The sequence below is a fragment of the Lampetra planeri genome, chromosome 42 (genome assembly GCF_965212315.1).
Source record: "Lampetra planeri chromosome 42, kcLamPlan1.2.h2, whole genome shotgun sequence".
NCBI lineage: Eukaryota > Metazoa > Chordata > Hyperoartia > Petromyzontiformes > Petromyzontidae > Lampetra > Lampetra planeri.
The window spans coordinates 3028933-3041446 of NC_136148.1; the positions used below are offsets into that span (position 1 = coordinate 3028933).

General features: G+C 47.6%; 1 protein-coding gene across 3 annotated transcripts in view; it reads right to left on the bottom strand.

Annotated features, from left to right (window-relative positions):
* Nucleotides 1–480: 480 nt before the first annotated feature.
* LOC144732307 (cytosolic non-specific dipeptidase-like) overlaps nucleotides 481–12514 on the bottom strand; it is a 29727-nt gene continuing 17693 nt past the window's right edge. For 2 of the 3 annotated variants that reach the window (XM_078613771.1, XM_078613769.1), the window contains exons 6-12: nucleotides 11013–11213; nucleotides 9109–9193; nucleotides 7770–7930; nucleotides 6710–6874; nucleotides 5110–5251; nucleotides 3728–3875; nucleotides 1411–1947 (exon numbers count right to left, since the gene is read on the bottom strand). In XM_078613771.1, coding sequence (XP_078469897.1) covers nucleotides 1800–1947; nucleotides 3728–3875; nucleotides 5110–5251; nucleotides 6710–6874; nucleotides 7770–7930; nucleotides 9109–9193; nucleotides 11013–11213 — 1050 coding nt within the window. In that variant the 3' untranslated portion in view covers nucleotides 1411–1799. Of the gene's footprint in view, nucleotides 1948–3727; nucleotides 3876–5109; nucleotides 5252–6709; nucleotides 6875–7769; nucleotides 7931–9108; nucleotides 9194–11012; nucleotides 11214–12514 lie in introns of all 3 variants that reach the window. The other variant, XM_078613770.1, reaches the window with a different exon arrangement.

Consider the following 12514-nt stretch of genomic DNA (forward strand, 5'->3'; position numbering starts at 1 on the left):
CCCCTTATCAGCGCCCTCCTTATTACAGACCAATTCAAACCTTGTTGGGTCACCCCGTGCCCCTTATAATCTCAACGTTCATCCTCAAAAGTCCCATCGCAAGCGAGAAACGAACAAATAGGCAAAAAAAGTTTTGCCCATATTGAAACGGCTGTACGCCATATGGACCTGACAACTCAATGTCCCTGTACAAGAATACGGAGTAAACCGTATGGGTTGACAGGAATATACCCAGCGTGCGAACGGCAGTGTGCTTGGTGGGAACCCGCGTTGCTGCACGAGACAGATCTTTTAATCGCAACCTTCTATGAGATTCCCAACCTCTATGCATCTGAATTTTCTATTTTAAAAAGTGCAATAGATTATATTATCTCGAAGGGAGTGGTGGTAAAGTGAATCGCGCACTGAACTACAAGCCCGATGACCAAAATTACATTCCCGGCCATGGCTAATATCAGCGGTGAGTAGTATCTGAACAAGTGCTGGGCTTTCCTCACTTCACTAACCCACATTGACCGGTGTTAGGGGTCAAGTAGAGTCAAACAACACCTATGGCCCCCCAGGATGTAGTAGAGAGGCCCTCATCCAGCAGTGGATTGACACAGGAGGCTGTACTCTCGCACGTTTCTCATTTGAAGGTAATCCAAGCTTTGGTAGGTTCATCGCAGCACACGCAGCGTGCAATTAGTTGTGTAATTGTACAGAATTTCGTCGAAATGAATGGCATGGTTGTGAACTAAAAACGGGGGGCACTCGTTTTCTCACCGACGGCCCATCACTTTACCGACGTCAGCAAGAAAGTCTTCACACCATGGTCATAACGTAACGGGCCGAAATCACGTTGGCAATAAAACATAGTCATCTCTCGATTGTCCGTGGGCATGCTACCCGGGTTTCTGATTAACCGCGCTTATTAAAAAAACTAATAAAATGTATTCATGCAGGTGCCGGTGCAATCATGAGCTGCTCATAACTCGTTGAGGGTCAGTGGCTCAGGGCCCACGTGACCTCAGACCAGGGCCGGATCGTCGCATTGCTGGGGCTCTAAACCACCGCAAGCTTAAGAGAATCTCATCAAGGAATGGCTCTAAATTTTTTTCATATTGGAATAAATATAACTCCTTTATTTTTCAACCAATTATATAAAACTTGAAACTTTGAATTATTTTTAGTTTTTGGTGTTTTCCGTATTTGGAGGCCCCACGTAACATGAGGCCCTAAGCCGTGGCTTACTTAGCTAAGGCCTAAACCCGGCCCTGCCTCAGGAATTCCGCGAGGAAACATAAGTGTGATTTTAACAATGCAAGAACAGTGCTCTCTGCAACACCGTGCAAAATAACATCCTCGTCCTAAGTCTTCGCTCCCATTCCACGTGGGGTATTGATGCACACGCATAAAAAGCCGAATACACTTTTATTTATTTTTTATCTTGTATCCTTTTGTTTTATCTGGGTCAACCGACTCGACCATTACCCAGGATAATCGAGAGCTGACTTAATTGGTAGTATTTATTTTAATAAAAATGTGCCAATATATTTTGGAATTAACGCCAAAGCTACTTTACCGCCCACGTACGGTGTGAAAGAAGTTTAACATACATACATACTGATCATTCTTACCAAAATCAAGTGGTTTCATTTCCAGCTTCCACACGGCATTTGGAAGCGTTACCGAATTGTTCTTGTCAAATAGATACGACAGCAAAAATCACCTGCTAAAAATTGCAAATTATCCTCCCTATCCTTGAGAACGCTCGTGTGATCTCGTCTTTAGATTTCGTAGTTAATTGCCCTGTGCAATTACTGAGTGGGCGGCACATCCGAATTCCCAACATCCTTTGCAGCTGGCTCCCGCGGAAGCTGTTCCACCTCATGCAGGAAAGCGGCAAACACTTTGATCCCATTGATGAAGTTTATCCTGCATTGAGACAAACAACAAAGCGGTGCACTACATCAAGCTGGCTAGCCATGCATGCCGCGAGCACTCACTCAATCACTCTGCCCAGTCAGTCACTTGGCTTAAAGGCGTCCTGATTTGGTCGGAACAGTCCCCTGGTGGTTTCAGAAAAAGTTGTCCGAGTGTATCCTGTAAACATTTGCGAAAAGTGGAATACAGGGAGTCCTCTACTGACGCATGAGGTAGGTTCCAGAGTTTAACACGTAGGCTTTCGCGACCAATATTATTCATAATAAATGTTTTTGGGTTAGATCGCATTATTTATAAATGTGTCGTAACCCTCCACCACCCGACACGGCCAATCAGGGCAATTCGCCCGATGATGCTGGATGCAATAACCAGCGAAACGTCGTACTCAAAAATTGTAAATGTTGTGGTTTCACTCTTCAACACACCGGTGGGCTAAAGTAGTGAACTATTTGTCTTTTGTCAACGTGCTGATTGGCCATGTCGGGTGGTGGAGGGTTACAACACATTTATAAATAACGCGATCTAACCAAAAAACGTTTATTATGAATAAGTTCCAGAGGTCTGTTCGTAAGTCGATTTGTTCGCAAGTCCAACTTTACTCCTGTCAATTTAAAACGTGTTGTACGGCGTGTACACTAAACACGGGGAATGGCTTTAAAAGTTGTATAATCTCCTTTAGATGTAGATGCTCCTGGTTCTTCGGGTTCTGCATATGTAGATGCCACTGGTTCTTCAGGTGCTACATATGTAGATGCCACCACCGCCATCTACTGTGCGGCGGTTGAACTTACGACTCTCGATTCGAACAGGCAACTGAACACATGGACGGGTTTGTTCGTATCTCTGAAAATTCGTAAGTCGAATGTTCGTAAGTAGAGGAGTCCCTGTATTTTTCCGACGGCCTTATGCCCAACTCATAATATGGGCAAAGGAGGGTGGAGCTACCTGAGAAATGGGAGGGACTATCTGAGTCAGAATCAGAATATGTATTTATCCTGGAGAAATCCGATAAGCTATGTCCAGTAGGGGCAGGTAGGAAGTTTACAACAGCAAACAATGACAGGAGTGCAACGAACAGGGATGGTCACCAAATCACTCCAAAATAAATACGGAAAATAGATGAAGTATATAAGTTCAAATTGCATAAGTATACCAATCCCCAAGGCTGGGCAAGGCAGAAAAACAACAGCAAGAGCAGTCCCAGACCACACCAAGGCAACACGCAGTCCCTCCATAAAATTGCACATAAAAATTAACTATGAATCCATGGGTAAGGATGAAAGTTACAAATCACATTTGCAAACGCAGTTGTATCCAACACTAGTCTTCTAGTTCAACATATATATATACATATTTTAAAGTAAGATTTAGGACATTAAGGGTGCAAACAACGTTGTTCCAAAAACGTTGGTGCTTCAACGGAAAAGTCTCTGTCACCTTTGACTATGAGTGGTGGGCGGAGATACCTGAACAGTAGGCGGGGTAGCTCCTCCCACTTCCTGAACAGTGGGCGGTGTCGCTTCTCCCACTAAGTAGTAGGCGGGGTTGGTAGAAGAGTGGGCAGGGCCTATGAGCAGTGGCAGGGGCCAATATCAGAGAGGCCGTTCACTGTGTGGGCGGGGCTAGTGGCCGAGCGGGCGTGGCTACGTATAAGCAGGCGGGGCTGAAAGAGGGAGTGGGTGCTAGCTAGGTCACCACGTGTCCCGATTGAACCTCCCAGAAATCTGGTCCCTTTAAACTTGAGCCGGGCGGTCCGAAAGCGAGTCAGTAAATCGACGGCGTCGCGCCGCACGCTGCTCACCTGTCGACCTTCTCGTTCTGCGAGTGCGGGGCGTCGTCTGCGCCGCCAATGGGCAGCAGCACGACTCCCTTGCCGACCACCCTCTCCAGGTCTGCCACGATCGGGATGGTGGCGCCCTCGCGGATAAGGTCGGGTTCACGCCCGTACACTTGCGTTCCGGAACAGCAAATAAAAAAAATATTCAACACAATTTTTTTTATTAATCAACAAGGAGTCTTGTGCACTAAACCGCACAAGCAAGTTCTCACTGAAGTGGCCGTTCGATTTCTATCGGTCGTCCGTTATCGTTTTGAGATGTAGTCAAAATGTGGGCAGTGACCACTCGTACTGTATTACTTCTCATGGACGAGTCACAAGAATGTGCCTGATCTCGCCAGATCTTGGAAGCTAAGTTCAGCATGATTGAGTTTGGACGGTGCTTGGATGGGCAATGACTACGCGTAAAACAGGTGCTGTAGACTGTTGCACAGAGAAATTGTCAGAAAAGGGCAGTGCAGTGCAGTCCAAATTGTAATGTACAGGAAAACCTTGGATTGCGAGCATAATTCGTTCCGGAAACTTGTTTGTAATCCAAAGCACTCGTATATCAAAGCACTCGTATATCAAAGCACTCGTATATCAGTTGTGATCACGTGACGCTCGGCAGACAAAGCGTATACACGTACTACTCGTATTGCAAGACCTCGCTCGTTTATCAAATTAATATTTATTTAACATTTTTGCTCGTCTTGCAAAACACTCGCAGACCAAGTTACTCGCAATCCAAGGTTTTACTGTATTATGTCCCAACGCCTATGCCTCCTGCCTTCACCCACCCACACTTACCGGCGCGGTGATGTACGGTCAACTAACACCCACGAACCGGACAGCGTGAATGCCGCGGTGGCGAGATGCTAACTCCCTTGCCTTGTATACAGGAGGTCGTGGGTTCGACCCCAATCCTGACACCTGTATTTTTGGAGTTTGCATGTTTTTCCCCGTGGTCGTGTGGAATTTTATCTGGGACCTCCTCCGGTCTTTCCCTCCACATTTATAATCGACATCCATTTAGAGTATTTACCTGCTATACATTTCCACGTGATAAGCCACTTTGTTGAGCTATCATTTGTGGCCAGGTCGCTTCTGAAAAAGAGTTATCTAGCTCAGTGGGCCTTACCATGTAAAATAAGAAAATATTTTATGTTAATTTTTATTATTTTATTATTTCCCTTCTACGTGACGTTACCGAAAGAACCAAGAAGATGAATCCCTGCAGTCACGAAAGCTTTAAATCGAAATTAAAAATAGTTTATAGTGGGGGAGGTCCTCACCCAGCAGTGGACTGACAAAAGGGCGGCAGTTTGTACTGTGGCAGCCGGTACCGCCAACTCTGTGGCACCCACCTGCTTGAAAGGCCCTGCGGCCAGCCGTGTAGAGTGGGTCGGTGACGTTGGCCACCCAGGGCTTGGCCTTAACCTCGGTCCACACCCGCAGCTTGTTGGGGCTTTTGCGGCGGGCGAAAACGGCCTCCAGATGGCGCCGCACCTGTCCAGAGATGCGGAAAAGCAGCGGGGAGCGCAAGGGTGAGCAGAGTTTCCAGAACCTCCATTCCTCGTGACACGCCACCAGTGACAGACTGGGACAAAATAAATCGGCCCAGGCATTTGTAAACACACGTGGCGCCAAATTGCCGTACAGGTCTCATTGGCCCATTTGGGCTGGGTTCGAAAACCACAAATGGGCCCCGTGGGGAAGAATCTTTGGAGCTGCCGAATATATGGGGGCTTAATGCTGACTGAGAGCGTAAATAAACAATGAAGTGTACACATTAGAGGTAATAAATTATAATACAATAAAATGTTACTCTGATCACATTTTCCATTGACACACACACAGGCCGGCCCATCAGCCCTCGGAATGGACCGGCCCACCGGGCATTTGCCCAGATTGCTGCCCTATGGCCCAGTCCGTGCCTGCTCACCACAGTGCCGTCATTGCTAAGTTTACCACTTCAACAACAATATTTGGTAGGCTTCACCACGCCGGTGGGCGTTGGTTGAAATTTTGTCCCGGTTCAACCTAGCTTTCACCTCGTTCTCAACCCACAATGCTTACGAGCAGCAAGCGACGCCAACGACGGAAGGAGCGAGGAGGAGGAGCCTGTTCACTTTGTGTGAGCAGGGATAGTAGCGGAGTGAGGCCGTATATATTTAAAGTGGACAGGGCTGATATATTTAATTTTTATTTTACCAGGTTAAAGTCCATTGAGCTATTTAGCTCTTTTTCAGATGCGACCTGGCCACAAATGATACCCAACGAAGTAGCTCATCATGTGGAAAAATATAGCATCCAAATACTCTAAATGCACGTTTGTAAATGTGGACGGAAAAACCGGAGGACCCGGAGAAAAATCCACGTGACCATGGGGAGAGAGAGACGTGCAAACTCCAAATAAGTCACGTAGGTAAAAAATGAAATAAAAACTAATAAAAATAAAATAATAAAATCACGACGTTTCGGAGGCAACACAAGTCTCCGTCATCAGGTAGGACCGTCACAGCCAGATCTGCTGTATCAAGTGAAACGTTGTAGCTCGAGGATAAAAAATTAACCCGTACAAACAAAGTTTTTCACTATAAATCCTTTATATGCGTGGCATCGGGGCGGCTAGAGTCCTCTCGTCCTCTGGCTTGAGATGGCTGCCACCTATGGGTCAGATGATTTTCTGGCAGCATTAAACAATTGGTAATTAAATATTTAAAAAAATTCCCTAAACAGTGTAAAATTTAGGAAAATTTTTTTCACGAAAATAAATTGTCACGCACAACGAGTCTGTGTGCAAAATGTCAGCTCGATTGGATCACGGGAAAAAAAACGACCGAAAGATTTGCACGGTCCTAAGCAAGCAAGCGAACTTAATATAAAGGATTTAAAAAGAGACGGCGCAAGGCTGTCCCACCGCTCCCCCCCCCCATCCCCGCAGCCACAACGCCGATGACTCGCCTGGTCCTCCACGACGTCTGGGTCCATGTTGGGCACGATGCGGATGGAGAACTTGCCGAGCACGCGGCGGGGAATGACGGTCTTCAGGCCCGGGTCGGCGAATGCCCCCTCGATCCCGTGCAGCGAGAGAGCCGGGTAGCGCCAGCGGTGCATCAGGATTTTGTCCTGCCCGATGAAATTTAATGGAGGATCAGCAGGTTTATTTATTTATTTAGCGAACACATCTTTTTTTTTTGCACGCGACTGTCATACGGTTAGAGCACCAGATATGCAATAAAATGATGAAATGTCTGTACATGTTTGTCGGTGTTTTATATTGTGAGTGGACGTTAGCCCCCGTAGCCACAGAGCCATGTGACAGCCTCCTCTTGCGGCACGTGCAGGGCAACAACATAAGCAGTGGTAGCTCGTTATTGGCAGGCCCGATGAGTGAACAGTAGAAAGGAAAAATTATTTTTTATATATTTCGATTTAAAGCTTTCTCGACTGCAGGGATTCATCTTCTTGGTTCTTTCGGTAAAGTCACGTAGAAGGGAAATAATAAAATAATAAAAATTTAACATAATAAAATAATTCTCACGACGTTTCGGCCACAACGCAAGCAGCCGTCCTCAGGTGAAGAACAGGTCTGTCGGGAAGACAGCGTCTTCCCTTCTACGTGACTTTACCGAAAGAACCAAGAAGATCTTTTTATATAGTTAACTGCTAACTATAAAGATCACATAATACTAACATGCTCCCCCTCCCTTCTCCTACTCCCACTTCCCTCTTACCCTCCCACCTCCCTCCCACCCCTGCAGCTTCGGTCCCAGACAAATACATTTACCTCCAGGTCGTTGCTGGGAGGAAGAGAATTGGCAGCTACCCGACCGACGATCATCAGACTGATAATTATTCAAGCAATCGGATAACAGTAAAATAATGGGATGGCATCAACGTTGGCGAGGCCTTCATCCCAGTAGTGGGATAGACCAAAGATGAAGTAGATTATGATGACGATGACGATGACAATAATCGGCACGGTAAGATAATTAGGGCGTCGGGTCCCGGCGGGCCTTGCCTTGGTGGGGTAGAGCAAGGCCGGTGCCTCAATCTCCTTGCGAAATTCCTCGGGGTCAAAGTGGATGTTCTTGTAGATCTCCTCCTCTTCCTTCGTGAGCGGCGCCACCGAGTCATAGAGCCCCGGCACCGCAATGTTCCCGGCGCTGCTCTCGAGGCTGCCTGCAGCCGGCAAATCAATCAGAAGGGAGGAGAACCCTGACAAAACCTGTCGATCAATGAGTGGCTGGGTGGGTGACTGGGTCAGTGGCAGTGGCATAGAGTGGTTAGCATGGGCCCTCTGGTGCGTGAGCCCCCCCCCCGCCCCCGCACCCCCCCCCCCCGGTGCAGTTGCACTGCCTGCACACTTGATAGCTACATCACTGGTCAGTGGGTGAGTGAGTGGTTAGGTCAGTGAGTTTGTGTGCGTGGCCTTCACAGGTGCTCGCGAACAGCACTTGCCCCATAATAAAGGTTTTTGGGTTAGATCGCGTTATTTATAAATGTGTCGTAACCTTCCACCACCCGACATGGCCAATCAGAAAAAAAAGTGTCACGTTGACAAAAGACAAATAGTTCACTGCTTTAGCCCATCCGTTTTGTTGAAGAGTGAATCCACAACATTTACATTTTTTGAGAACGACGTTTCGCTGGTAATTACATCCAGCATCATCGGGCAATTGGTCGCGGAAGCCTACGTGTTAAGTACTTGCCCCAACTGTCTGTTAAGGCTATATGGGGGATATTTGTCTTTGAGTAGTGAGTGATTGAAGGATGGCTGGTTAAGTGAGTGGGAGTATGAGTGAGAGTGATGGTTTGAATCGGAGTGAGTGACTGGGTGTTGTGGGTGGGTAAATAGGTGTGTGAGTGATTACATGAGTGGTTAGGTGAGAGTGAGTGGATAGGTGAGTGAGAATGTGAGTGAGTGAGGGCAAGAATGAGAGTTGTAATTATTGAGTGAATGTGGGTGTCGATTGAAAGCTTTCGTGACTGCAGGGATTCATCTTCTTGGTTCTTTCGGTAAAGTCACGTAGAAGGGAAACAATAAAATAATAATAAAAAACATTTTTAGCTTATTTTATTATTTCCCTTCTACGTGACTTTATCGAAAGAACCAAGAAGATGAATGTGGGTGGGTTGACGTATGAGTGAGTTGTGAATGATTGAGTGAGTGGTTGCATGCGTGAGTGGCTTTGATGAGTGAGAGTGTGACTGAGTGAGATCAGGAGTGAGGCCTTTTGAGCTGTTGAGCGAGTTGCGGGCGGGTTTGATACGCGATCGGTTTGCGAGTGAATGATTGCACGATCGAGTGGTGGGATGAGTGATTGCGCTGGGGGTGGCGGGGCGGGGGAGGCGGCTACTCATTAAAGCGATGAGATCCCCCAGGGCCTCGTGGACAGAGCCTCCGTACGTCCCCGAGTGCAAGTCCTTGTTCGTCCCCGTCACCTGTGCGAGGGCCGCAGTGAAGAAACCACGAGGAGGTGTGCCGTGAGAAAAGGGAGCCGTGAGAAGGAGGAGGCTGACTTCTCACGGGCGACTGAAGCCCGACGTTTCGACGCCTCGACCTCCGACAGGACCATTGGAACCTCATTTGCCAGTAAAAATATGATAATTGGTTTTTTACCCTTCTATCTGGCAACAAAACTGACACCTTTTTTTTACAAGGAGTCATGTTTACATAGACCACAATACCTGCAGTCATAATGCAAACAAAATACATAACTCTGATAATGTAATGGTAGGTTTTTACCCTTTTAACTGGTACAAAACTGACACCTTTATTCAAGGCATCATGTTTGCAATGACCACAACACAAGTAGTCAATAAAACAAAAAAAGAAAAAAACAATGATAATGTATGCACTGTCCTTGAAGTTGATTGGTCCACACCCAAGACAGCTTTCCTTAGAGAATATTCTCACATGGGTTGGACCAGATGACGCCAAAAGGCGCACAACTCAAAGACAATGCACCATCAGAGTATGAGAGCTCGGGGCAAGCATCTACACTATGGGAACCTCATTTGCCAGTAAAAATATGATGATTGGTTTTTACCCTTCTATCTGGCAACAAAACTGACACCTTTTTTACGAGGAGTCATGTTTGCATAGACCACATTACCTGCAGTCATAATGCAAACAAAAAATATAACTCTGATAATGTATGCACTGTCCTTAAAGTTGATTGGTCAACACCCGAGACAGCTTTCCTTAGAGCCTAGTCTCACATGGTGTTGGACCAGATGACGCCAAAAGGCGCATCCGACAGGACGTCTGCGAAAAATAGCTTTGTAGCTCGTTGGATTTCTCCCAGGATAAACGAAGATTCTGATTGCGTGCTAATGTTGTTATACGCAATCAGACACAGGAGGAGCACATCTATGCGCACAGCCTGAAGTAATGTATGCAACGTCCTTACTGAGAACCCTTATATAATATCGCTATGTGGTCAATCTAATGGGAGATATGGGCCTCCTCATGCCGTACGGGCCATTTAACTTTACTTCAGTACGCTGGTTAGTGCGGCTTGGTGAAGACAGGGTACATCGACAAGGAAGGTGAACAAACTAAACACAACAATAACTGCTTTTTGTGTTTTTGATTTGAAGCTTTCGTGACTGCAGGGATTCATATTCTTGGTTCTTTCGGTAAAGTCACGTAGAAGGGAAATAATAAAATAATAAAAATATAAAAAATCTAATTCTCACGACGTTTCGACAGCAACACAAGCAATCATCATCAGGTGTGAAATCCACAGCAATAAAATTTTCTCCACAGCAAGAACATTTTCTTGCAAGAAAATTTTCTTGTTGTGGATTTCACACCTGCGGTTTTGTTTGGGGACATTCTTTCCCGCCACCCCTCCACCCCTATCCCTCTCCTCCCCCCCCCTCCCAAATATATGCCAAGTTCCCGAACGTCGCCCCTACGTTAGTAGGGCAGTGAGCCCAATCGCTCATCCATTTTTTTATTGTTATCTTTTATTTTTATTATTTTTTATTTTCACCTACGTGACTTTACCGAAAGAACCAAAGAGTATGGATCCTTGCAGTCACGAAAACTTAAAATCTAGAATCCCTTTCCCCTATCCCGTGGGCACGTGTCCTCGGGGGCTAATCGTCCGCGCAACATCTGCACCCCTTCCCCCCGTCGCTCGTGCTTTGTACCGGGCTCTTATAAACAACAAAATTTAAAATATATATACACAGGTACACAACATGCCGAGTGTCAGGCTGGCCACGTGACCGTTCGCCCGGGCGCTCTCACCTCCGCGAAGAAGTAGCAGTTCCCGCGGAGGCCGTAGGAGAGTGCGGGCACCCCGACGCTCAGCCACTCGCTGTCGGACACGCACATGTGCTCCACGTCGCGCAGGAAGGTGTGACGGTGCCGCGCCAGCAGCTCCGCCAGCCCTGTGGAGCCCACCTCCTCCAGGCTCTCAAACACCAGGCGCAGGTTCACGGGCAGCGGCTGGTCGTGGTGGTCGTGGTCGTCGTGGTGGTCGTGGTCGTGGTGGTGGTGGTGGTGGTCGTGGTGGTCGTGGTGGTCGTGGTCGTGGTGGTCGTGGTGGTCGTGGTCGTGGTGGTGGTCGTGGTCGTGGTGGTGGTGGTCGTGGTGGTCGTGGTGGTCGTGGTCGTCGTGGTGGTCGTGGTCGTGGTCGTGGTGGTCGTGGTGGTCGTGGTCGTGGTGGTCGTGGTGGTGGTCGTGGTGGTCGTGGTGGTCGTGGTCGTCGTGGTGGTCGTGGTCGTGGTCGTGGTGGTCGTGGTGGTCGTGGTCGTGGTGGTCGTGGTGGTCGTGGTCGTGGTGGTCGTGGTCGTCGTGGTGGTGGTGGTCAGGAGGAGGAGAAGCAACAAGAAAGAGAGCGGGGAGGCACAGGAGCACGATGGCGCGAGCTCGGGTGAGACTGCGAGTGTTTTTGAAAACCATTGTTTATCTTCTTGGTTCTTTCGGTAAAGTCACGTAGAATGGAAATAATAAAATAATAACAATAAAACACAATAAAATAATTCTCACGACGTTTCGGCCACAACGCAAGTATCCGTCCTCAGTTGGAGAACAGGTCTGTCGAGGAGACAGAGTCTGAATGACTCTGTCTCCTGAATGACTGTCTCCTCGACAGACCTCGACAGACCTGTTCTCCACCTGATGACGGCTACTTGCGTTGTGGCCGAAACGTCGTGAGAATTATTTTATTATGTTTTATTTTTATTATTTTATTATTTCCATTCTACGTGACTTTACCGAAAGAACCAAGAAGATGAATCCCTGCAGTCACGAAAGCTTTAAATCGAAATTTAACCATTGTTTATTTTACCGGGAGCAGTAGAGACAAACTGAGCTGTGTAGCTCTTTTGTTCAGGAGCGACCTGCAGGCCCCACGGTGGGTTATCGCGTGTACATTTATAGCAGCCAAATACTCTGAAACGCACCTGCGATTATCACGGTCGGCTGCGTACGGTGCGAAAGAAGTTCAACGTACATCCGTACAATTCTAAGTATGTAGGGAAAAACCAGAAGACCCGGAGAAAAATCTACGCAACCATGGGGAAAACATGCAAACTCCCAAATGTACAGCAGGTGTCAGGGTCGGGATCGAACCCACGGCCTCCTGCACACCAGGCGAGGTAGTCAACATCTCACCACCGCGACGCTGTATGGTGCGGTGACACCAGCCGAGCGGTGGCACATTCGCCGCTCGTTGCGGAGGGTTCGCAGTGTCAGCCCGGCGGCCGCCTCCGATGTGATTGCCGCGATGGGTGTACTGAGCTTAA